Source organism: Apteryx rowi, unplaced genomic scaffold, assembly GCF_003343035.1.
Source record: "Apteryx rowi isolate R43461 unplaced genomic scaffold, aptRow1 scaffold_450, whole genome shotgun sequence".
NCBI classification, from domain to species: domain Eukaryota; kingdom Metazoa; phylum Chordata; class Aves; order Apterygiformes; family Apterygidae; genus Apteryx; species Apteryx rowi.
Genome location: NW_020450706.1, coordinates 732272 through 758017, shown reverse-complemented (window position 1 = coordinate 758017; position 25746 = coordinate 732272). Strand labels below are relative to the sequence as shown.

The 25746-nt window shown below is 54.4% G+C and overlaps 1 protein-coding gene across 2 annotated transcripts; it reads left to right on the top strand.

Annotated features, from left to right (window-relative positions):
- The first annotated feature begins 7564 nt into the window (after window positions 1-7564).
- TRPM2 (transient receptor potential cation channel subfamily M member 2) lies at window positions 7565-25670 on the top strand. 2 transcript variants are annotated; one of them, XM_026077376.1, is made up of 32 exons: window positions 7565-7672; window positions 8037-8122; window positions 8554-8722; window positions 9216-9396; window positions 9779-9945; window positions 10400-10580; window positions 11003-11064; window positions 11365-11565; window positions 11968-12070; window positions 12519-12640; window positions 13054-13404; window positions 13906-14043; window positions 14762-14891; window positions 15208-15353; window positions 15735-15847; window positions 16319-16532; window positions 17128-17246; window positions 17582-17714; window positions 17859-18030; window positions 18570-18753; window positions 19037-19218; window positions 19383-19515; window positions 19750-19848; window positions 21296-21372; window positions 21787-21938; window positions 22879-22955; window positions 23040-23141; window positions 23526-23612; window positions 23838-23943; window positions 24562-24663; window positions 25130-25246; window positions 25545-25670. In XM_026077376.1, exons 1-32 carry the CDS (start codon window positions 7568-7570, stop codon window positions 25668-25670), a joined length of 4437 nt encoding a protein of 1478 aa, XP_025933161.1. In that variant the 5' UTR covers window positions 7565-7567. The 2 variants fall into 2 exon arrangements, with proteins under 2 accessions (XP_025933161.1, XP_025933162.1); XM_026077377.1 differs by lacking the exons at window positions 7565-7672; window positions 8037-8122; window positions 8554-8722; ... (22 more) ...; window positions 22879-22955; window positions 23040-23141 and adding an exon at window positions 21660-21676.
- Window positions 25671-25746: the final 76 nt, after the last annotated feature.

The window sequence follows — 25746 nt, the reverse complement described above, 5'->3', positions numbered from 1 at the left end:
CCCTTGCCTCTTGCCCTGTCATTTTGCACCACGGAGAGGAATCTGGCTCCATCTTCTTTATTCCTGCCCGTCAGGTGTTTACACAGGAAGCAGATCCCTGCTGAGCCTCCAGCACGCTAAACAAGCCCAGCTCTCTCCGCCTCTCCTCACATTTCAGATGCTGCAGGCCCTTAAACATCTTCATGGCTCTTTGCTGCACTCGCTCCACTCCAGCCATGTCTCTCTGGCCTGGGGAGCCCAGCACGGGACACAGCCCTCCAGACAGGCCTCACCAGGACCCAGCAGAGGGCAAGGATCACTTCCCTCCACCTGCTGGCAATGCTCCTTCCAGGGCTGCCCAGCATGCCGTGCCCTTCCCTGCTGCCAGGGCACAGTGCTGGCTCACATTCGGCTTGGTGTCCACCAGGAGCCCCAGCTCCTCTGCAAAGCTGCTTTCCAGCCCGTTGGCCCCCAGCCTCTCCTGCTGTACGGGCTAATTCTTCCCCAGCGGTAGGATTTGGTATTTCCCTAAGCTCAGCTTCCGGAGGTTCCTGGCAGCCCATTTCTCCAGCCTGTCGCAGGCCCGCCCCATGGCGGCACAGCCAGCAGGTGCCTCAAGCCCTCCTCCCCGTTTGCTATCATCTGCAGACCTGCCGCAGATTGGTTCTCTGTCCCATCCTCCAGGTCATTAACGAAGGTGTTCGGCAGCAGTGGCCCCAGTATCCACCCCTGGGGTCCTCCACCAGCGGCTGGCCTCCAGCTGGCCTCTGCGCCACTGGTCACAAGCCTCTGCGCGCCACAGTTCAGCTGGGTTGCAGTCCAGCTCCCCGTCCTTCTCCCTAAGCCGGACTTCATCACGTCTCTAGGGGGATGTTATGGGAGACAGGCACCGAAAGGCAGACTAAAGTCAAGGCAAACAACACCCACTGCTCTCCCCTCGCCCACCAAGCCAGGCATCTCCTCACAGGAGGCTATGAGGATGCTCAGGTCTGATTTCCCCATCCTAAACCCATGCTGACCACTCCCAAACGCCTTCTGGTCCTTCATATGTTTGCAGCTGGTCTCCACGATGCCTTGCTCCATCGCCTTCGCAGTCATCGAGGTGAGCCTGACCGGTGAGTAGCGTTGTGGCGCAGCGAGGCCCGGCTGTTGCCTGGGGATGGGGAGCTGGGAGCTGAGGGCAATAACACCTGCCGGCAGGGCAGCGGCCTCGCCAGCCAGGCCCTGAGTAGCACCCGAGCGAGGCGAACAGGGCAAAGCCAGGGATCATGCCAGGATCTACCCAGAGTGCAGAGGGACGAGGCTGGACTGAGGTCAAGCTGGGAAGTGAGTCTGCAGGTGCGGGCCAGGATCAGCGGGACCACAGCCGGGCATGGGCACGGCAGTGGCTGAGCTGGAGACCAGCCGTCCTCCCACACAGCTCAGGCAGGCACTGAAGGCCACGTACTGAGCTGAAATGGGCTCTGGGGCCCATGGGCAGGGTGTGGGGGAGGCCCCAGGTGAGGCTGCTGCAGGCCATGAAGGCCTAGGAGTGCACACAAGGCCCTGGCATGTCCTTCCCTGCACCCTCTTTCTTCCCTTCTTCACAATATGGGTGACATTTGCCTTATGCCAGTCCTCAGGAACCTCACCTGACCACCATGATCTGTCAAAGACAATCAGGAGTGACATCGACCAGCTGTCTCGGCAGTCGTGGGTGCTCTGCGTTACATCTCATTGTCCCATTGTCATTTTATAAAGCCTTCCTGTCGTCTCCTCTTGTGTCTAATATATCCCAAGACTCTTCCCAAGTTACCTTTCTTTAAAAACAAACTCCAACCCCCCCCCACCCCAAACTCTTCAATGCTGAATGTGCCTTGTCAGGATGCAGGGACTGGGCATGGTGTTGCTCTTCTTTTTGGCAGGAAAACTTTCCTAGTTCGCAAACCGAAATCCGGATGTATTTTCCTCCACTTTAGAGGGGAAGCATCCTCAGAGGAAGTAAAAGTTTGCCAATGTGAAGGGCCTTTAGCTACATGCCAGGCACTGCCCAAATTCCCAGCCAGGTGCTTCCCTCCTGAGGGCAGTGCTCTGGGCAGGGGGAGGAAAGCTCGACCAACTCTCCCAGCTTCGGGAGCTGGCAGAGGTGAGGGCATAGGCATTTGGGACAGGGATCAGTGCACAAATGTGGGCCCTCATTCAAGGATGGGGACATGGTGCAGGCCCCGAGCTCCTCCACTGTTAATTCTGGTGAAACCCACAGTTCAGATTAATATAGCTTAATATATCTGTCTATATATTCACATCTTAACTTAGATGATCTGAATCACACTCTTTCCTTCTTCCTTCACTGGCCATTGCTCTGTGTTGGACAATACAATAGCAACCCAGCAGTATGTAGTATGCACACCTTTTTAACTTCTGTACAACTCCTTATTCTTTGAGTGACATGTTTAATACAAAGCAACTGCATCGGAGAAACTCCACTGAGGTCACAAAGTAAAAATGTTTCCTTCTTTTCCTGCAGACTTAATTTCATTGCGAGTTTGATGGCCTTTTCTTACCAGATCAAATGCTATTTATTTGATAAGATTATTGCTGTGCTGCTAACGTATTTATTTTTGCATCAGAAATCCTGATAGCCCATCAACTTCAGCTATGCTTACAGTTGCAGCTGCGCTTGAAACTTTTGAGTGAATGACTCTGGGAAACTGCCAGTGAATCAGACTTACTCTGAAAGAAGATGAAGCCAGACTCTTCTCAGTGATATCCAGTGACAAGAGGCAACAGGCACAAACTTTCAGTTCTCCTAGGCTGTAGATGGGCTACTAGAAGATGCAGTGGGAACCATCCCAGAGCACCTAGGCTCCATGCTAGGCCCCTGCTGGGCTGCAGTGGTTTTGGCCTGAGCACAAATGAAATAAAAGCTATGGTCTCCAGAGAGCTGTCTAGCTGAAAGTGGATAAGTGTTCCCATTATTGTGTAATGGCACATAATGCATTTCTGGCTCATATTCTTTTGGCAGTGCAGAGTTAATTACAACCGAACTGTTAAACATTGCACTTGGATTTCATTTACTGCCTTATTAATGGCATCTGTTCTCCCAGCCAAATGTCTCAGCTGTTTGCTTTTGTTCAAGGAGACTAGAAAAACTCATTGCATAGGTGGCCTATGCCAGCTTACATGCTTTGGCTAGAAAGAGAGTTAAAGGACATGATCAAAGCACTGTGTTTTCATTTGGACCGTACTTGTTTGTTTAATGCATTGCCCCACCAACGCAATGTGGCGTGGGGGTGGGGACGGGGCACATGGGTTCAGTGACCAGCTCTGAAAGATGTGCCTGATAACTAGCAACACCTCTCTTCCCACCCGTCTCCTGGCACTGACCCATGATCTTTTACCATCCTCACAGCTAGTTAAGAAGGTACAATCTTCTCCAGCAAAAGTCATTTGGGATGATTGGGGCTTGGTGCTGCAGGAGCCCCAGCTCGCTCGGAGCCAGGGCTGCCTGACATACCTGCTGCTTCCTCTGAGTGAGGGCTGAAAAAAACAGAGGCATGTCCAGCTGCGGCAGTATCCAGTGCCTTGGCTTCCTTCCTGGCCTGGCTTTGCTGCTTAGCACAGTTACTAAAGAAGCTGAATGCTGGTTTTGTTAAGCAAATTTTGTGGCAATTACAAGTTAAGTGGCTGTAAATCCAGTTGAGAAGTCACTCCATTTAGGGCATGGAGCATAACAGGAGGAGGAGAGCATCTGAAATGGGGAGGCAGGAATCATCAGCCGTGAAGTCTTTAGTGCCGGTAGTGAACAGTGAGACTCATTCCCCGGAGTCAGGGAGCTGCTGGTCCTTTCAGGCAGCACCCATGTGCAGGCAGGCCCTGCTGTTCCCTGAGCAGCCCCTGCTTGCTGAAATCTGCCAAGAACGGCTCACACACGATTTTCTCCCCCCTGCGTTAGAGTGACAGCAATGAGAGACTGTGCGCTTTGAGACTGGGGGTGGAAATCGCCGCTGCAGGCAGCGAGGAGCGTGACTCAGCCAGTCTAGCAAACTCAGGCTTGCCTTCACGCTGCAGCTTCTCAGCAAGGCCCGGGGACTGCTTCTGCAGTCTGATTAGCTGGGAAGCTGCCAGTCACTGTGCCATCCCCTCCTCTCTGCAGTCAGCTCGCAGGCAGCTCAGCCCTCTTCGCTCGTCACCTGCATCTCAAGTGATAAAATGACCTGCTGGAGGGGGATGAAAAGCTGACTTCCCCGTGACGGGCACAGAGCAGAGGAGCAGGCGATGCAGAAGGAGGACACTGCGGGGAAGGTATGGGTTGTCATGTCCGTGGCTGGGCTGGGGGACGGCAGCAAGGGCGAATGCGGTTCATAGCCAATTTTCAGCACCTGCAGACAGGATTTTGCATCTCTGTCTCCATGGGTGCTGTGACCTCCCTGCTGGAGCTGAGAGGTGACCTGATGCCTGGAGCCGGGGTGAGGCGATCTGTGCTGCCTGCAGTGATGCAGGCTGTCAGGCACTTTGGGGTGCAGCCCTCTTCCCGGGGTGCTTGCCGAGCAGACTGGGGGGTGCAGCACGTGCGATGGGAGAGGCTTTGCCTGTGGCCATGGATCTCCTTATGAACAGGTATTCTGGGAATTTTTTCAGCATAGCTGTGTCCAACCCTAGGGTGCCCATGGAGGACCCAGTGGGAGAGTCCTTCCTGCATGTGCTTATGAACTGCTTGTGAGCATGCCATAAATCCCCACCAGCCCACCTTATGGGGCCAGGAGAGTTAGAAATAAGAATTAGGGGTTTATTTGATTTTATTTAGGCAGCTTTTTCTCAGGCAATTAGATCTGCTTTCAGTAATGTTGATGCAGAAGGCCAGTGAGACTGACGAAAAGCCCTTTCCTCCCTGCTCCTTGGCTGTGGCAGTTCTGAGCCTTAGGGAAAGTCTCCTCACCCACCAGGAGGTCGAGACAGGAATGAAATACAGTATTAGCCGTGATCTTGCTCTGCCGCCCCTGTCTTACAACAGGAAGTCCTCACTGTTCCTCCCAACCTTTATAATTTTGGGTGTGATGCAGAGTGTGGTTTGCAGAAAGTCAAAGTCTTCATTAAACACAGGCCCGCTGACCCCACAGATTCACCACTGCATTACCTGAAGGCTTTGCTTCCTTCATTACCTAATCACAACTCCCCTGAGAGGTACTGGGCACAGTTTCTTTCTTTTCTTTTTTTTAAGATGGAGCTTTTCCACCCTTGCTCAAAAGCCATAGCTGGGGCTTGCTCAACTGAGGACTCAGCAGTTCAGGAGCTCAGAAATGCAGGCTGTGAGTGTTTGGGAGGGCTCAGGAGCTGATTTGTGGCTGTAGCAACAAGAGGTTTGTGGCCTGGTTTTCTGAGGAGGCAAGGCACATGTGATGACAGGCCATAACTTTTAAATCTATTCACCAGTTCAGCCAAATGCCACATAAGGCGGAGCGTAGGGGTTTTGTCATGCCCTGTCTGCAATAGGCTGGGCACAGTGACTGGGAATGTCCCATCCAGACCTAACTGGAGTTGACTCTCCCAACCCTTCCTGCTTCATTCACCATGCCCTTTCAAATGCGTGAAGTAGRCTTACCATGCTGTAGCCTCACTTACCCCTCAGCACACAGCACATCGTGTGGCGGCATGTGCAAGAAAGGGTCGTTACAGACAGTGCTATAATGCCTGCTGGGCACACCAGCAGCTGTGATGCTGCTGTTTCATAACCCTCACTATGCACCATGCCTGTGTGCACTCTGGTTTTAGCTCTGGGTTCCTGGATGACCTCTGCAGAGGACATGAGACCCCCATATGGAGGAATTCAGTCAGCACATCAATACGGAGAGAGGGCACCATTTTCCATGCAGAGCCATGCTTGCTCACATGAGAGACCTGCTTTCTGCTCTCTCTGCTGCCAGAAATAATGCAGCTGTCTGAAACGGAGAGCAAGCAAGGAAAGCTGCAGGCTGATCAACCACCAGGCAGCAGAGCTGGCAGGCTTGGGAGCTCTGCACTAGTGGGCAGGATGCAGCAGGCTTGAGGGGCAGAGACTGACAGGCTGATGATGGGACAACATCCCTTCCATGGGCTGGGAGCCTGGGCTGTTAAAGAATGCCCTGTTAACCTGCACAGTGCCATGCTGAGTGAAGCAAGTGTCCCCCAGGATCATAATCAGGAGTTCCTGAAGGTCCAGTTCAGTTCTAAATCACTGTCATCTGCTGTTATTTTCCCAAATGTCGCTTAGAAAGTCCTTGCTTGGCTTTGAGTCTAACAGGTGCACATGAGCTGCTCTGGCTCATTCACCCTCATGAAAGCAACCTTGAGGATAGGCAAATTGGATAATCTGGGGAGAGGTTTGGGGCAAGGGCCTCTGGGACAGCACCTGAGAGCAGTCAGGGACCAGAACCAGCTGCTAGGTGTAGCTGCAGTGTGTCTCTGCAGTCCTGGACGGGATCCTGGCTCATTCGACTGCAGGGCAGCTAGGCAGGGAGGTGATAAAGCTGGAGCCATGCCATTAGGTAAATGAACCAATAATGAATGCTCCCTGTCCTGCAGAGAGGTGTTTGATATGTAGGCCCAGGGATGCACTGAGGCTGGTTTTCCAGTCGGGTAGCTTGGCAATGGCTCAGAGCACCAGGGTGGACAGGACATGGCAGAGCCCTTTAGCCCTTTGTGGGGCCTGCAGCACTCCGGGGGGGACTGCCCACTGCATTAGGACCCTGAATAGGGTGCAACTGCTTTCCCACCCCCTGGACGACTCGGAGGACATGTCCTGGCCGTGTAATGAAGCTACATCTGGTACTTCAGAGCTATGTATTCCCTGGTTCCAGGTTTAAGCTAGACATTCAGGAATTCCTAGCATTTGGTGGTCCCAGTCTGCTCTGGGAAGCCCTGCCACAGCTCTGTCCTAGTAAACTTTTCTTGGGCCTCACAGAGGGAGAAGGCTCCAATACTTTGGGAACAGTGACTGAGCCTGGAAGGGATAGCAGGTATCTGAGGTACCGRGTCCAGTTCCCTGAGCAAAGCAGGTCGAATTTCTTGTGGGTAACAAGGCAGGTATCGGTGTCCATATCTAGTGGCAGATGGCCATCCATAAATTGTGCCTTTCTGTTTTGGAGGGCACCTGACAAAGATGTTTAAACCCCCCAAAGCCTCACTCTCTGTCAGAGGCATGAACACAGAAGTAAACACGTCTGTCTGTAGGCAGCACATCCTGCAGGTTTTTATGGAAATCTCTTCTGTCTTCTTGCTGGCATGAACAGCAGCAGGGGAGTTTAAAATCCAGTCTGAAATGCCAGGCCAGCTTCTCCTTTCTGAGCCACCCCAGAGTGGGCTGTGGCCAAAGAACATCCCACGACCACCACCACCACCAAAGGACTGCCACACAGGGTACTTTCAGTCCACATTTATCTTTTTTCTTTTCCGCTGCACTCAGGATGGAGATTTGCAGGACCTGCCAGCCTAGGAATGCAAGGAAGGGGGCAGAGAGGGGTGAGACATCACTGCCATGGCTGTGCGCAGCCGACGCATCAAGGTTCTACCCTCCGAACTGAACAAGGTGTGCCCTGAGAGAGGAGACAGCCCCACCACGTATCCCAGGAGGATGAGTGACTTTGAGGTGGTCCCCAACCTCCGGCAGAGCAGTAGCAGTGTCTCGAAGAGCAGGCGGAAGGCACATTTCCCCACCGGCAGCAATGAAAATGCAAGGGTAGGAGGCATTGGAACAGGTGGGAGCTGGCCACACACAGTGGAAAAGCATTACCAAGTTATCCCATGAAACATTACTGGTGAATCTCAGGCTGGGGCAGGGGGAGCATTAATAAAAGATCACTTTAGTTTTGGGGATATGCAGAAAATCCCAAACATCTGGGGTATATTTGCATGCCCAGCACTTGTATCTTCATTCCACGGAGGACACATGGCTTTGTCCTTGCACACAGTCATGAACTTTCATCCTTCACATCACAAAAAGTATCCAGATGTTATCCAAGCACCGAGGTGTCTGGGCCCTGGCATATCTTCTGGCCCTTAACAAAAGCCCTTAACACCTGCTGTTCTTTCTACTCCCTCAGGAAAATCTCATCTCATGGATTCCTGAAAACATCCGGAAGAAAGAGTGCATGTACTTTGTTGAAAGCTCCCAGACATCAGACTCTGGGTAAGTCAAACAGTTCCTTCATATCCCTCCCTTGGTAGGAAAGCAGAAGGGGCATTTGGTGAAAAACCTACAGCACTAGAAAATCCCACATTTGCTGCATGGCTGACATCCAGTTTCGCAGTGTGTAGCCCTTCTGATGCTTTTGCATGCAAACATTTCCATTCATACTTCATCCAGACTAGCCTTTATATTTCTATCATAAACCTCAGCAAGTGGAAATAAGAATTTTTGCTTATTTTTTCCCCCCAAACAATGCCTTTGTTTCTGCACAATATCTGAGCTGGAAGGCAAGCTGGGTGGGAGATGCTGGTACCCAAGGTATTCTTAATGAAAATGCCACCACTTCCTACCTGAGCTAACTAGGTGGGCCACCTGGGTTTTGCCCTTTGGAGTTGGCTTGTTTTTGGCAAAGCTGGTTGTGCACATTCCAGGAGGATTGTGTGCGAGTGCGGCTACCTCAGGGAACAGCACATAGAAGATGCTGCCAAGCCTCCCATCTTCCTGGGGAAGGAATGGGACCCCAGCAGGCACATCCAGGAAATGCCGACAGATGCCTTTGGTGATATCTGCTTCACAGGCCTGGGGCAGAAGATGGGAAAGGTGATCTGCTTTTCGCCTCTGTGGTGTGCTGGGAGCCAGTGTTCAGATCTTGTCACTTGGGGTCCATGGCAGATGAAATGCGAGCATTTCTCTCCTGAATGAAAGGAGATGGTTGAAAGCGTGCAAATGTCCCAAAGGCAAATGACCCAAGCACAGAAAGGAGGTGTGACAGGATCCCTCCTCTTTTCCAACCCTGTATCCAGTCCCTTTATGAAGCCATGAGACTGGCCTTAATGTTGTGAGGCCCATGCCTCAAGGAATGACTGTTCCCTGTCCTAGTCTTTAGGTGTGTCTCAGTCATGCTGAGCCCAGAGAAGTGAAGGGAAACAGAGTCCAGCACCAAGACCTGGGGCAGCAGGAACAGGGCTTTGCTGGAAAATGGTCAGAGAAGCCCCTGGTTCTTTACTGGGACAGGAGAAATTGGGGTGAAAGTGCTCTTTTCCCCTGCCCCTGCTTGTTTTACCCTGAGTACATGTACGATCCCTTTCTGCAGTATGTGCGTGTCTCCTCGGATACGCCCCCACGGATCATCTACCACCTCATGACACAACACTGGGGCCTCGATGTGCCCAACCTCCTCATCTCAGTCACTGGGGGAGCCAAAAACTTCGTCATGAAGCCGAGGCTGAAGAACATCTTCCGGCAAGGGCTAGTCAAAGTGGCCCAGACCACTGGTAAGAGATGTACAGGTGGTCCTGGAGATTGCAGTGGGAGAGGGGCCTGTTGTGTGACTGTGCAAGCTGCAGTGAGTTTGGCTGCTGTGGAATTATCTGAGCTGGTCCAGAAGGACTGTAGGTTCCTGCCTGAAGTACCAGCATCAGGAATAGACTGTCCTTGCTGCAAACAGTCTCATAGGGATTGGGACTGAGAGATGCCTTACTGTGAAGAAGAAGACATCTCTCATGCTGCCAGGGCTTGGTGTATTGGGAAAGGAAGGCATTTTCTGGGGGATAGAGCATTGCTGAGGGCTAGGTCTTCCTACTGCTATGTAGGGGGATGGGAGCAGATCACTGCGAGCAGACCCCCTCCCTTCCCACATCTCTCTCTGACCCCCAGGGGCTTGGATCATCACAGGGGGATCCCACGCCGGTGTGATGAAACAGGTGGGAGAGGCAGTGCGAGACTTCATCCTGAGCAGCAACTACAAGGACAGCGAGATTGTCACCATTGGCATAGCCACCTGGGGGACTGTGTACAACCGGGACACCCTAATCTGTCCCATGGTGAGATGGGCTGAGTTGCAGATGCCTTCATTTTGCCCATGCCTCAGCCACCAGTGAAGTCTTACCAGGGATCCTGATGGGAAGGGGTGCTTCAAGAGTGTCTGTGGCTGGCAACCCTGACAAAATGCAGCTAGATCAGGAGTGATGGTCCCCAGCTGTTGCTCTGCAAGCAGCCCCTCCATCATGCCCAGTCTTCTGCATAGGTGCAGTGCTTCTCCTGGGAGGACCCTTGTGGGTGTGAGAGAGCAGTCTGGGAGGGCAGATGGAGCAGAGACAGAGAGGCACCAGATAAGGCTGACATGAGGATGGGAGAGATAGCAGGCACGGTTGTTTGGCCAGACTGCCCCAGCATGCTAACCTGTTCCCATTCCACATGATGCTTGCTTTGGGCATGCGGTGATCCTCGTTAACTCTATCAGACTTCGCCTAGTGTCTCTCCTGTTGCACCTTGCAGGGTGGCTTTCCAGCTGAGTATGTACTAGATGAGGAGAACCAAGGGAGCCTGTCCTGTCTGGATAGCAACCACTCCCACTTCATCCTGGTGGATGATGGGACCCACGGGCGGTACGGTGTGGAAATTTCCCTGAGGACCAGGCTGGAGAAATTCATTTCTGAGCAGACCAAGGTGAAAGGAGGTAACAGCAGCATATCTCCAGGCCTGAGGCAGGGGAGGGAGCGAGGTGGGATGCACTATCCATTGATAAGCACTGCCCATCCAGGCCTCTGGTGAGAGGGGAGGCCGTGAACTGGCTTCCCTGGAGGGTGGAGTTTGCACGGAGTTTGAGAGGATGCTCATGATAAACAGGGAACATGGTTCCTGTCAGGTACCTCAGTGATCCAAATCAAGGAGGATTTTTCTGACAGAGGATGGCTCCAGGACAGCCCTTCCCAGCAGCATGACTGCCAGGAATCTTCTCCTCTCCCTTCTGGCATCTGGCATGCATTGGGCAATGTCTCCACTGTATCTTTTACACCTCACTGCTCAAGGAGGACCTAGCTCAGCTGCAGGGAGGGTCTGCCCTGCACAGAGCTGACCCTGTGCTCTGCTTCTCTGCAGGCGTTGCGATCAAGATCCCCATCGTGTGTGTGGTGCTAGAAGGAGGCCCAGGGACACTCGATGTAAGTACTTTGTCCTGCCCTCTCCCAGCAGAGCTGAGAGGGTGCAATGGTAGGGAATCATCAGGAAAACCTGTGAAATCAGCAGCCAGGGTTGAGTGCAGCAGGACTGCGCCTTCCTCGGAGGTACGGCTCCTCTGGTGTTGGTAAAGAGCTGGTGCAACCATGGTGCTACATTAACTGAAATGCAGTCAGATAGGAGTGCTGCGGTGAAGCAGTGTGTGTGKGGGGGGAGTTCAGGCTCAGTGGGGGGTCTTCTGGTCTCTGGGTGGGACTGGGATCAGTATTCCTGTTCTGTTGCAGACCATCTACAATGCTATCAACAATGGAACTCCCTGTGTGATTGTGGAGGGGTCTGGGCGTGTGGCCGATGTCATTGCACAGGTAGCCAGCCTGCCTGTCCCCAAGATAACCATTGCCTTGATCCAGAAGAAGCTGAGCGTGCTCTTCCATGACACCTATGAGTACTTCACTGAGGGCAAGCTGGTGGAGTGGACCAAGAAGGTGAGCCTCTCATGGGCAGACAGCTCCCCTCCCTGAGCATATGGTGATCAAAGGGGACCCAGGGATTCTTGCCCATGAGCAGCAGGTCTCACCATATGAAGTTTGAGGCTGAGCTTCCCCCCCCAGCACGCTGGCTCCCCTGGCCATGTTCAGCACTGTCCAGGTGGGCACCCTGAGGGCCCAAGCTCTGCCCCTCCAGTGCCTGACCCCTTTGGTCAGAAAGGTGCCATGTGCGACTAACTCCAGCCAGGCTGGGAGACACAGGTCAGGGGGCCTGCAGACAACCCAAGAAGAGCAAGGCTTGCCCCAAGCAGGACAGGGGTGCACAGAGGGCTATGGGAAGCAGCAGGGAGGAGATGTTGCTGTTGCTGCTGTTTAACTTGCCCATGGCTTTCCTTGCAGATCCAAGACATAGTGCGGAGCCGGCAGCTCCTAACAATTTTCAGAGAGGGCAAGTATGGCCAGCAGGATGTGGATGTCGCCATCCTGCAGGCCCTGCTCAAAGGTGAGGGGCTGGGAGTTGCTTGGGTGCATGGGGAGAGGAGAATGGGACAGGGGTCGTGAGGCACCTCCTGCAGCTACCTGGCTTATGGGCTTGCAGAAAGGCTCCCCAAACCTTGCGATGATGAGCCAGGCAACTCATGGGGCTTCCCCAGAGGCAGAAGTGTCTGCGTGTTGCAGGCAGGACAAAGGCACCTCAGCAGTGTTCCCCACCTCCTTCCCTAAATGCATTGGGCCTATGCAGAGACCTTCTGGTGTGTGGTGAAGATGCCATTCTCAGAACCAAGTGCTTGGCTCGGTTAGTCTGCAGGGAATGTGAGGCAGGCTGGGAGATGTAAGGGCTGAGTGAAGAGCCATTTCTCCCAGCGGGCCCACTTTCCACAAGGGTTTCCAGGGAGCATCTTCTTGCTGGGTAAATATCTTCTGTTCTAACCCATGCACTTTGCATGCAGCATCCCGAAACCGGGACCACTTTGGCCATGAGAACTGGGACCACCAGCTGAAGTTAGCTGTGGCCTGGAACAGGGTGGATATTGCTCGGAGTGAGATCTTCACGGATGACCATGAGTGGAGGGTGAGGCGGGCCTCCTCACATACCTGTGCTACTTGCCTGCTGCATGGTTTCCACGAGAGACAAAGAGCTTGGGGGAGTGGAGGGGCAGGGACACATGGGTCAGGTCATTTCTCCCTATTCCTGACCATGCAAAAGCTTGCAAGGGCCTTGATGTAAGGCTGCCTGATCAGGCACCCCTGGCCAGGCAGAGGCCGGGGAGGTAAGGCTGAGCTCCAGGGACAGCTTGGCACTCAGTAAGGTGCCCGCTGAGTGTCTCCCTTCTCACCCCATCCTCCAGCTGCTGTCTCACACCCAGCAATGCCCTGTGCTCTGGAATAACACTGTTTCCCCCCCCCCCCCCATATGAACAAGGAGCATGGTGTGGCCCAACTCTGTGGCCCCAGAGCCCCTGACTTCTGCCTCTGGCCTGACAGCCCACAGATCTGCACCCTGTGATGGCAGCTGCCCTGATCTCCAACAAGCCAGAGTTTGTCAAGCTGTTCCTGGAGCAGGGAGTGCGTCTCAAGGAGTTTGTCACCTGGGATACCCTGGTTTACCTCTATGACAACATAGCACCATCCTGCCTGTTCCACAGCAAGCTACAGAAGGTCCTCCTGGAGGAGAAGGAGCACACAGCTGGCTCCAAAATGCCGAGAGTCCAACTGCACCACGTCTCACAGGTGCTGCAGGAGCTGCTAGGCCGCTCCACGCAGTCCCTCTACCCCAAGCCCAAGCCCACGGAGCGGCCCCGGCTCTCTATCCCTGTTCCGCACATCAAGCTCAACGTACGCATCTCCAGGTTATGTGGTGGTAGGGTTGCATTTGGGAGGGGGACTCCAGCTCAGGAAACAGCCCTGGGGGTTGCAGTCAGGTTGCTGACCTCTTACCCACTCAAGAATCCCACTTAAAGTCCCTTAAAGCTCTACCCAGGTGATCTGCCCCACATCCAAGGTGCAGTTCCCACCCCGTTATGATGACCCTCATGACCCTGCACCCCTGTCCTGCACCCATGGCACTGTGTGCCTCTGGTGGGCAAGACTCAGAAGGGTGTAGGACAGAGAGGCTCCTTGTGCACTGCACAGGCTGGGCATACTCCTAGCCCTAGAAAAAGTGGCATTTGCTGGACTAGTCCAGCCTTGGTCGCTCCCATTGTCTGCAGGAAAGGCCCTTCCACAGGTGGTGGTGGCAGGCACCCAGGGCTTAGAGAGGGTTTTTTGTGGAGAGGGGCATCTGCTCTCTGCTGCCTGTTGGCAGGTGAACGGGTCTGAATGCTGCATGCCCTGCAGGTTCAGGGGTCAAGTCTCCGGTCCCTCTACAAGCGCTCTGCCAACCGAGTCGCCTTCACCATGGACCCAGTCCGTGACCTGCTCATCTGGACTGTGGTCCAGAACCGCAAGGAGCTGGCAGAAATCATCTGGACGCAGGTACCACAACCCAAGGCTGTTGGTCCCAGCTATAAGGCTCAGATGGAGCCAAACCTCCCAGCCCCAAGAGGCAAGATATCACCTGCTGGGATTCAGGATAGCAGGCGAGTCACCCACAGGCCTGTGGCAGTGCCCAAGCCAAATGGGAGCCAGCTAGCAAGCCTGTGACAGCTCTCCTGCCCATGCATGCTTGAAGTTTAGTCCCAGCTGCATACCATGAGGCAAGATCCCTCCTTTTACAGCAAAAATTCAAGCTGCAGGCAGAGATGACGTTCCAGGCTGGAAGCACGTTCTTCCTTACAGAGGCTGAGCAGGGGCTCGGTGCATTGCAGGCTGGGATACCCTGAGGCATGGCTGAAGGGGTAGAGAACGCTTCCTGCCCAGAAATAGCATTGCTGTGCAAAATGCATTGTGGCTAGCTGCCAGCTGGGGAGACATGAGCATGCCATGCACAGCAGTAGGGTCACCTGTCCCATCACCCCCAGCTTCCCATCACAAAAGTGCAATTGTCCCCAGATACCCCACAGCACCGGGTTACCTGCTCCCAGAATGGAGGACTGCTCAGCCCTAGGCATGGAAATCTGTCCTTCCCATGCAGCGATCAGCTTGGGAGACCCTCTTTCCCTGCTGCAGGAGACCTGAAGGGCTCAGCAGGACTCCTGGGGACTTGTAGGATGGGGCCAGAGTCCCACACTCTCTCTGGTCTCTTCTGTTCTAGAGCCAGGACTGCATGGTGGCTGCTCTGGCCTGTAGCAAGATCCTGAAGGAGCTTGCCAAGGAAGAGGAAGACACAGACACCACTGAGGAAATGCTGGCCCTGGCCGAGCAGTATGAGCACAAAGCCATCGGTGAGTGAGAGGGGGACTGGCAGTACAGAACTGCTTTCTTGTCCTGTAGTGCTAGCTAGCTTTGCCCATCTCTGCAGGCTGTATGTTGGGGTGATGGGTGGGGGGGGACAATGCCAAACAGGGACCCCCTAATCATGGCAGGAGTGTGTCAGGGCTGTGCTCCAGCTGACCGTGCAAGTGCAGAGAAGGAAATGCTGAGGGCAGGCCATGCTGCAGTGTTCAGATCCTGCTACAAAGGATGACTCTATGGGCTTATTACTGAGTGCCAAGCTGGCCCTGGAGCTCAGCCATGGCTCCTTGATCTCTGCCTGGCTAGGGGTGTTCACAGAGTGCTACCGCAAGGATGAAGAGAGAGCCCAGAAGCTCCTTACCCGTGTCTCCGAAGCCTGGGGGAAGACAACCTGTCTGCAGTTGGCACTGGAGGCCAAGAACATGAATTTTGTGTCTCATGGGGGTGTGCAGGTGGGTTTCCAATGGTGGTGCATGTGGAAGAAGTGCCTAAGTGTCCCTTGCTCCAGATTAAGGGTTTCTCATTTGCAGAGGTGAGGTTCAGATGGATGGGCTGTGTTCTGTACCCCCATTCCCAGGGCTCAGAGATTGATGCAACACTGCATCCCATGGTAAACTGTGCCAGGGTCTGTGTTGGGCCTGCTAATCTCCTTCCTGCTCTGTGCTGCTGGGGATCACTTGTCCCCAGTACGCCTGCAAAGCTGGCCTGGGCTCCTCAGGGGTCAGCCCCAGCCCAGTGTCTGTCCCTCAGCCAGACTAGCCAACCATGCCATGAGCTGTGCCCTGTGCGGAGAGGGGGCTGTCTGTAACCGTTGCTCCTCTTCCTTCTTGCAGGCCTTTCTAACCAAAGTCTGGTGGGGGAAGATGTGTGTGGACAATGGGCTCTGGCGGGTGATTGTGTGCATGCTGTTCTTCCCACTTCTCTACACCAGCCTCATCACTTTCAGGTACCTCTCACAGCCAGGATGTGTGTGCGTTGAGGCAGGGGTTTCCTCCAAGCCTTACCATTCGGCTGGCTCACTCTGCTTCCACGGGCCATGGTGGTCAGGAGCCTTCTGTTTGTAGAGCCAGTCCAACATGCGCCTGAGAGCACCCTGTGTGCCATCACCTTCAGCCCCGCTGTGGTGTCTGTAGGTCCCCTTGGGAGGCTAAAGTGACCCCAGGACCACATGGGACAGCCTGGTCAGGAGGGTCAGTCTACATGGGGCAGCACACAGGCTGGGAGAAGCTATTGTAATGTCTCCTTGGGCAGCATGTGGCTTGGGGAGCAGATGAGCCAACAAGACGTCCCCAGCAGGCTGGCATGGGAGATCATTATTAGCAACACAAGGCATGGTTGGAGCAGTGCTCCTCAGGTGCTTTGCTGGCACATAGGTCTCAGATGGCTGAGCCAAGCATTCGTCCCTTCCTCCCTTCAGGGAGAAGAAGCCGCAGCCCATGGGCTGCCTGACACGTTTCCGGGCCTTCTTCACGGCACCCGTCGTCATCTTCCACATGAACATCCTGTCTTATTTCACCTTCCTCTTGCTCTTTGCCTATGTCCTGATGGTTGACTTCCAGCCATTGCCATCCTGGCGGGAATACCTCATCTACTTCTGGCTCTTCTCCCTGGTGTGTGAGGAAACCCGCCAGGTACAGAGTGGGCAGGGAGAGGCGGGTTGGGAGGAGGTGACAGGATCCGAGCTCTGCAGCCTAAGGGAAAGCCACCCCTCTGGGTGTTCCTGGAAAGTCTCCTGTGTAGCTCATGTTCGTGTGCTGCCTCTTGTGTACCCATCCGTTCAGAGAGGTGCCAGCAGAAGGAACTGCCAGATCTCTCATGTCTCCCAGGTCACAGAATTTCCTCAGCTACAACTGGTCTGGCCCTGGGTACTTGCAGAAAGACACTGTCTAGAGTTGAATATGTCAGGAGATGAAGGGACAACCTCCTTCCTTGGGCATTTGTTGCCAGGAGCATTTCCAGGCTTTGCTTTACATTTCTTTTTTTCAGTTTTTGCTTCAACACCTCTCCGCCTTTCTTCATTAGACAAAGGAGCTCCTTTTCTCAGATACCTCTTTCCAAGCTCCTTTCATGCCCCTGTAGAAAACCCTGTAGGCTAAGGCTGACTCCAGGTAAGCAAGGGAGTCCAGCGATGGTCAGCTGATCTGTGCAGTCCTCATTCTCTACAATGTGCATGAATATCCTACAAGGCTTTCACTAAAATACTAACCTCACTTCTCTTCCCGATAGCTATTACATGACCCAGATGGGTTTGGGATCCTGAAAATGGCTTCCGTGTACTTCAAAGACTTCTGGAATAAGTTGGATGTCTGTGCCATTCTGGTCTTTATCGTAGGGCTGACTTGCAGGTGAGTTGTAGGGCTGTTTTCCTGGCAGCACAAAGGCTCAAGCCACTGTTTTAGGCTACAGGCAGCCCCAAATTGGGGCTGTGGAACTGTGCACATTTTTTAAATTGCAATTTCTTCTTCAAAAGGCCAATGAAGATTTTCATGGTCACATGATTAATTCTGACCAACTTCCCTCTGTTTTCAGCTGCTTTTAGGAGTGATGTTTTCCATGCTGCAGTTCTCACCCAGCACTCTGGGGAAGCTCAGTAGTTTTGCAGAGGTATAATACTGTGAGTTCAGAAGAAAACCTGGTCTGGTGGCACTGAGATGTTTCCTTTTCTCTGTTCTGTGCCCAGGCTGATCCCATCAACTTTGTATCCTGGGCGGATCATACTGTCACTGGCTTTTATTATTTTCTGCTTGCGTCTGATGCACATTTTCACAGTCAGTAAGACACTGGGGCCCAAGATCATCATTGTGAAACGCATGGTGAGAGTTCCCCTCCACTCCACCAGGCCTGGGCTCCCAGCTAGAGCATCCAGACACCTGCATGGGATGTGCCACCCATGTTATCCTATTTTGGAGAGTAGTTTGCTCCAAGACACAATTTTGCTTTGCCTGTGTCTTTTGCAGATGAAGGATGTCTTCTTCTTCCTCTTCCTGCTAGCAGTGTGGGTGGTGTCTTTTGGGGTTGCCAAGCAGGCCATCCTGATCCACAATGAGGAACGTGTGGACTGGCTTTTTCGTGGAGTCGTCTACCACTCCTACCTGACCATCTTTGGGCAAATCCCCTCTTACATCGATGGTAAGGGACACTGGCCTGTAACAGCATGTGGCATGAGCAGAGTGGATCTGTGACAAGGCTGAGGGGTACCACGCTTATGCAGCAGTCTGCCTAGCTCCTGCCCTGCTTGCCCATGGGAGTCCTTTGCAGGACTCCTCTCCAAGCATAACACAGAGCAGGAGACCAGGAGAGAGCAATGATGGAGCATGGGGCTGGAGCCCTACTCTGGCGCATCCTGAGCGTTCCTGTGATGCCAAACCCAGGGACTGAAGCTGCCCAACTGGTTGAGATACCACATTAGCAAATGCATGAGAGCAGGTGCCCAACTGGCATGAATTGATACAGTTCAGTGTCACAGCTATAAAGCTGGTGGGAGTGAGCAGAGCACTTGGGACAGAGAGGACAAAGCAGATCAAGCTCGGAAACCCTGTGTGTGTGGCAGCTGCTAAAATCTCTGCAAGGTGCTGAGCTCCCTTGATGCTGGGTACTGTCAGTACAACATGCTCCCTGAGATACCACAAGGTTTGGCTGTGGCGGAGTTGTGCTGTGCTCGCTTGCAGGGGTCAACTTTAACATCGATCAGTGCAGCCCCAATGGGACGGACCCCTACAAGCCCAAGTGCCCAGAGACCAATAAGGACAGCAAGGAGCCCATCTTCCCAGAGTGGCTGACGGTCATCTTACTGTGCCTGTACCTGCTCTTCACCAACATCCTCCTCCTGAACCTCCTCATTGCCATGTTCAAGTGAGTCTGACCTGGCCCCATGGTCCTGAGGGTGCATCAAGCTAGCTTTGCTTGCAGGCAGGGCCAGGGCACCACATGCTGAGAGAATGCAAGGAGGGGCCTGGGGCACATGCTGACCAGATCTTGGGGGCACTTTGTGGGGGGAGGGAGGAATTTATAGACACAGTGGTAGTATGGGGAGCTGGCCAGGACTGATCAGGGAGATGGGGTAGGAGCTGTGGCAGCATACAGATGGGCCGTATGTCCTCACAGCATGGTTGATGCCCAGGATCTGCCCCTACAGCTACACGTTCCAGCAGGTCCAGGAGCACACGGACCAGATCTGGAAGTTTCAGCGGCATGACCTGATCGAGGAGTACCATGGCCGCCCACCTGCACCTCCCCCCTTCATCCTCCTCAACCACCTGCAGCTCCTGGTCCGGCGGAGCCTGCTCCGCAGGCCAGCCACACGCCACAAGCAGCTCAGTGAGGAACAACACCTCTCCTCCCTTCCTTCACTCCCTCCCCGGGGCATGGCACCGTGCATCAAGGCACACAGCTTGGAGTCTAGGCTGTGGTACCAAGGCCTGAGATGCTCAGGGATCGGACAGTTCCCCGCTCTGAGCACCACCATTCCCTTCCTCTGGCAGAAGAGAAGCTGGAGAAGAATGAAGAAGCTGCCCTCCTCTCCTGGGAGATGTATCTGAAGGAGAACTACCTGCAGCACCGGCAATGTCAGGAGAAGCAGAACATGGAGCAGAAGATCCGAGACATTGCGCAGAGGTACCAGCACTCCCAAGACAGGGAAGTCCTCCTGTCCTAGGGCAGCCTGGGCAGAAAAGAGAAAGATTAGTGCTCTGAGGTGGCTGATGTTGTACTCATGGCTGTGCATCCAGGCAAGGGAGGGAATGCTCACAGGACTCCTGAGGATGTGGATGCAGTAACATGGAGTGGGCTGCTGGGCACCTGCACCAGGCCCAGCTTCTAAGGAGTCTCCTCTTTGTGCTGGCCCTCCAGAGTTGATGTACTAGCAGAGCTGCTGGACTTGGATCAGGTGAAGAGGACAAGGCTGGTGGAGCAGAGATTGGTTGCCCTGGAAGAACAGGTGAGCCAAAAGTTGTGCAACTGCCCTGGAAAGGTGAGGTTGTCTAAGGGGCTGGGTCAACTGAACTACAGCACTGGGATAAAGTCCCTCTGGATCGCCTCTCCCTTAAAACAGTTTGGGTTTCCTTGCCAAAAAAATAGCATCAAAGGAGAACCAGGTTGATGGGAAATGTTCTGTTTGACCCCAAAATGAACAGGGTGAAGGTGGGATGATAGGAAGTGGTGGGATGAGGCCCTGCCTCCACTGGTCACCCAAGCTGCAAGATGTGACTTAGCTCTTCTCCTTGGCCCAGGATGGCTTTCCTGACTCTCTAGGCATGGGATGGGCTCTCAGCCTTGTCCCCATGAAGCTGTTCCATGCAGTGCATCAGGAGCAGGGTTCCTGGGAGCAGGAAGGGACCCTAGCATCTCCTCTGAAGCAGCTGCATCATGGCTGTTGTTTCCATTTCTGTTTCCAGATGCTTTAAAAATTCTTCCCTTAAAGTGGTTTTCCCAGCTAAGTGTCAGGGCACAGTGAGGGTGGCTGCTCCCTCAGGGACAGGGAGCTGAGGATGATAACACAGTTGCAGGCCCAAGATGGCAGTCAGGTTTAATCAAGAGTTAGGCAAGCTCATGGTGATGACGCAGCTCTGAAGTCAAGCCAGGAAGTCGGGTCAGGATCGGGTCTGGTGATGGTAACCAGGGTCAGATACAATTCAGTGATCACCAAGTAGGTCTGTGGTGACCTGGAAGAATGGGACCATGGTGACCATGGTGAATAGGAAGCTCATCCACAGGTCAGGGTCTGGATCAACGGGGCCACAGCCAGGTCCAGGCATGGCAGTAGCTGAGCTGGAGACCAGCCGTCCTCCCACACAGCTCAGGCAGGGACTGACGGCCATGGGCTGAGCTGAAATGGGCTCCAGGGCCCATTGGCAGACTGTGGGAGGAGGTCCCAGGTGAGGCTGCTGCGGGCCATTAAGACCAGTCAGCGTCCTCAGGGCCCAAGAAAGCAAGATCTTCTGCTGACACTGACCAAAATTCAGAAATAGTTTTGTGGTACTCCATTTGTCTAAGCTCCATTTGGTATGTCAAGAGGGGAGCAAGATGGGCTGATCTTCTGGTGTGTGGGGAGTGGTTGTGCTTGGGATCAGAGGCTCTGCTGAGGCACTAAGCAGCCAACCCCATTCACACTGCAGGACTGCCTTGGGCTATCTCAGGCTTAGGCCAGTCCTGCCAAGAGCTTGGGGACCAGGTGCTACAGCCCTGCAGCAAGACACCACAGAGATTTCTATGGTGGGAGAAACAATCAGCACAGAGTCCCACTCCTCTCCTGAAGAGCCCTTTCTGAGCAATTTCTTGTCCAAAGCTGAGCAGTGCAGTGCTGAGAAGGAAATGCCTGTGTGCACCAGTGCCTACTGGCTCTAGTAGCATGGGAAGGGGCTGATGGCCTGTCCTATCCCATACAGATGCATCAGAGCGCTAAAGCCTTGAACTGGATGATGCAGGCCCTACATGGGAATGGCTTCGGTTTAGACAAGGACACGCCGCCTTTGGGTAAGCAGAGCCAGTCTCCACCTGCAGCAGTATGTGAGGAAGCTCTGGGTCTTGCGTTGTCTCCAGCCTGTGACCAGGACAGAGCAGACCCTCGTGTCCCTGTGTTAAACAGCAAAGCACAGACTCCAGGCTCCTTTGGCCCAGGGAGGTTTTGGGGCCACCTTATGTGACAGGTGCCTGGCCTGCCTCCTCCCTCAGTCCACCTGCAGGGCTGAGGTCTCTGTGAGATCATCCAGCCTGTCCTGTGACCATTCCCACCCTACCTCCCCCCCCATTTGGAGCCCTCCATGGAGCCCATTACCAAGTCTTTTCATGGCCAGCAACCCCTCAGCAGAGCCACAACCCACAGCACCAATATTGCTTTGACTCAGCACCCTGTTTTGTGGGGTCTTGCTCTCCGTGTCTGCCTTGCAGTCTCCAGCAAAGCCTCGGAGATGAGGGAGTTTGACCTGGAGGACAAAACTGAGGAGATGAAGCCCCCATACCACGTGCTTGCTCGAAACCTCCTATATCCAGGGTCTCGCACTGTCCGCTTCCCTGTGCCAGATGAGAAGGTGCCCTGGGAGGTAGGAGCTCTGACCATGGGGAGCAGGGCCTGGCAGGCTCAGCACTGGCAGGAAGGGGCTTTGGACTGCTCCAGCAGACAGAGGACAGTAGGAGGTGGGAAGGTGTTAAGGGAAACAAACATGTCATTGCACCTACCTCCAAAGTGAAAAGGGTCAAGTTTGGGAGCTCCTGTTCTTGCCTGTCCTGGGACAAGCAGCCTCCTGGGGATGCTGCTAGGACTCAGCAACCCAGAGCTGAGTCTTTGCTTGGCAGAGGGCCTATCTGTGGCCTGAGATACCTTCTTTGGGAAATGCTGCAGTTGAGCTCAGGAAAACAGGGCTGGGACTCACTTGGCATGTCCTGGGCTGCTCCACAAGGGAACGGCCCTGTTTTCACTGTTAGTGGAGCTGCCCCAATCTCTGAGGTCCTGCAGGGCACCCACACTGGGGAATGGCAGTTCCAGTGAGACTCTGCTCCTGGGCAAACAGCTCCTCCAGAGCGCTCACAGAGATAAGGAGGGGAAGCAGGCATCATTCCTGCTGGGATCTGTAGTGCCAGGGATGCCTGGGGATACTCTGTTAGGAGACACAGCGGGGGGGGGGGGGGGGGGGGGGGGGGGGGGGGGGGGGGGGGGGGGGGGGGGGAAGCATCTGCTACCTCATTTCCTGAATCAGGGCCTGCTTTGTGCCCATGTGGGCCAGGGGCAGGATCTGGCACCAGCCTCTGTGGGTGCACAAGTGAGGCACCAGTCCTTAGCCAAGACCCTGAGCTCAGCCCTGGAGAGGGCAGAGCAGGGTCCAGAGCTCTAAATGCCTCCAGGATGGGTGCCAAGAGCTAGACAAAGGAAGGGACTGGGAGAGAAAGTTTTCCTGTGAGTCCTGGTCCCTGTCTGACCCCGGACTGATGCCGTCGCCAGAGTGGGGACATGAGCTGGGCCTGATGCAGCCATATGCTCTGCAGGTGGACTTCCCACTCTACAACCCTCTCTCCTACTCGGCCAACCATAAGGACATGGCTGTGCAGGACCCATTCAGCCTGTGAGTGTTGCCCCCAGCCCTCTCCCTGGAGCTCTGGCCCCTGCCCTTTTCCCCTGCCCTGACTGCTTGCTTCCTGTTGGCCAGGTCCTTGGAGTCTCTCCTGAAGATCAATTACAATGCCATGGATGGGCTGATCAACCGGCAAAGCTTCCATGGCCTCTATGCAGTGCAGGATGGGCTGCCACTGTGAGTATGCTGGCCATGGGGATGGATGGGTGAGGTAGGATTAGGAGGATGGGAAGCATGTGCCCAGGGCTGGCATGCCTGCCTGTACATAGTGCCACCAAGCACCCTTGCAAAATACCATTAAGACCAAGAAATTGCTGTCCTGGTCATGTGTGCCAGGAGGACCTGGGTGCATCAAATTCCTTCCAGCTTCCAAGCAGCTAATGATGGGGCATGGAAATGACACATTTTCCTCAGGGCCTTCCCAAAACATCCCCAGAGGCCCAGAACATCCACAGTGCTGTGCTGGGAAATTCTGGAAAGGGTCTGTGACTTTGATCAACATCACAGGCTGAGATGAGCAATTCTGATGCCTTCCCAGCTTACGTGCTCTCTCCCTGCTAGGAATCCCATGGGCAGGACGGGGCTACGAGGCCGTGGGAGCCTGCACTGCTTTGGACCCAACCATGCCCTGCACCCAGTTGTGACCCGGTGAGTGCATGGAAACAGTGAGGTATCCTGCTCCAGGACTGGGGTGGGGAAGTGATGCCAGGGATACAGATGGAGAAGGGGACACAAAGCCATTACAGGGAGATTGGGGGGGGGGGGGTCTCTGGCAAAACCCATTGCTGCCCACTCAAAGTGGGAACCTTTGCCAGCATGCTGGGAAAGGGGGAGCCAGGTCCTCCTGCAGCATCACATGGGTCTCTCTCACAGCTGGAGGAGGAATTCGGATGGATCCATTATCAGGAAGAGCTTGAAGAAGATGTTGGAAGTCTTAGTTGCCCGGTACCCCCTGTCGGATGTCTGGGCTCTGCCTGGGGTAAGAGCTAGTAGAAACCAGCTGGCTCAGAAGGGTCCAGGTAGGCTAGGCAGGCATCTGAGCCCAAGGTCTCCTGGCCTAGACAGCTAGATGCACCATGGAAAAAAGGGAAATGGAGATGGGTTTCACAGCCCTCTATCTGGGGAGGTATCTTCTGCCCACAGCAGAGTGCCTGATCACGGGGCCTGTGCTGCCAGGACCTCCCGGGGGAGTTCAGTGATCAGGTTACAGTAACACATTTGCCACCTGCCCCAGCTCTCTAGGTCATGCTTGTGCCTGGAGGCACAACCCTTTTTCCCCTTCGTCCTTAATCAATCAACGCTTCAGTTCTCACTTGTCCTTTGGGACATCTTATTAAGCTATTGGCATAGTGTCCTGTGGCAGCAAATTACAGAGGGTAAAACAGTTAAATACAGATACATTTTCAGGCACAGCTGAGGAGTTTTGCAGGAGGAGGAAGGAAAGGGAGGTCCCTCCACCACTTACTCCCCCTCTAACATAGCTTGTGGTGGCATCTCCTGTTGCCATGGCAATGGAGATGCACCACACTGGCAGCAGTGAGGGAGGGCTGGTTTGGCCCGCAGGCAGGCCCCTCTGGTGACATCTGCTTTGGTGCAGGGGTCACTGGAGCCGGGTGAGATGCTGCCACTGAAGCTCAAGTGGATCCTGCGCCGGGAGTTCTGGCCCCAATTCCAGAACTTGTTGAAACAAGGCACAGAGGTACGGGGCCATGCGGTGTCACGGTGGTACGTGAGGGTTACAGCAGTAGGACAGCAGGGTGCAAACCCTTTTGCCCACACTCACGCCAAGCCCTCAGGCTAGGGTAGAAATAGTTGGTGGAGGTGGAGGAACAGCATAATGGCCTGAGACCATGCCCAGGGTCTGAGATCATGGCTGGGGACCTTGTGGACTTGGGCCACATGTACCACCCCACCACAGATCCCGAGGCAGGCTGGTGGGTGTCTGCACCTGCTGCAATCATTCTCCATGACTGTAGCTCAGAGGACACAAAGTGGGAACAGATCACAGTTCTCCAGCAGAGGCAGAGAASTGGTGGAGCAATATCCCCCCCCACCCCCAGTCCTTTATGAAACATCCTATAGCTGATGAGGCACCTGGGACCTCTTCGTGCCATCAGAGAAGTGTCCGGGGCTCCGCTAATGCAGCAATCCCCTTCCATGCACAGATACATAAGGGATACCTCGACGACCCCCGCAACACGGACAATGCCTGGGTCGAGACTGTCGCCATCAGCGTGCATTTTGATGATCACAATGATGTGGAGATGAAGCGGATGAATTCGGTAAGGGCTTCTTGCCTCCGTGCCTCCTTGACCCGGTTCCAAGCAGGCATAGGGCAGGTGAGACCACAAGCAAGGCAGATCCTCCCACCAAATCCATTTGGTTCCAGACCCAGAACTTACCTTAATCGAGAGTGGGTCTCTCCAGCTGCATGCAGCAGAATGTGGGGCCAAACATGGGGTAGCATAGCAACAGGGACCCCAAAAAGAACGGGCAGGAGGCTGGGGGCTGGAGGTGCTGCTAGATGTGCCTGGCATGGCCCCTTGCCTGCACATTTGCAGTGTCTTTTGTCCCTTCCAGTTCCTCCAAGGCTGTGACCCAGAGCTGTGCATCCGCTGGCAGGTGCTGGACAAGAGGATGCCCCTGCATGCCAACCAGAAGGAGCTCCTGCGCAAGGTCTCAGCCCTCCTAGGCTCCTACTTCTGAGTCCTTGAGCACAGGCCAGGGCTCCTGCTGCCCTGGATGAGGATCCTGTCTGGGACTTGCAGCTCTGCCCCCAGCT

Excerpts from the sequence above, each read along its gene's own strand:
- TRPM2 (XM_026077376.1), top strand. The coding sequence starts at position 7,568 with ATGAGTGACTTTGAGGTGGTCCCCAACCTCCGGCAGAGCAGTAGCAGT. Across the intron at positions 18,031-18,569 it reads AATCCCCTCTTACATCGATG|GGGTCAACTTTAACATCGAT; the intron begins GTAAGGGACACT and ends GCTCGCTTGCAG. Across the intron at positions 23,944-24,561 it reads ATGTCTGGGCTCTGCCTGGG|GGGTCACTGGAGCCGGGTGA; the intron begins GTAAGAGCTAGT and ends GCTTTGGTGCAG.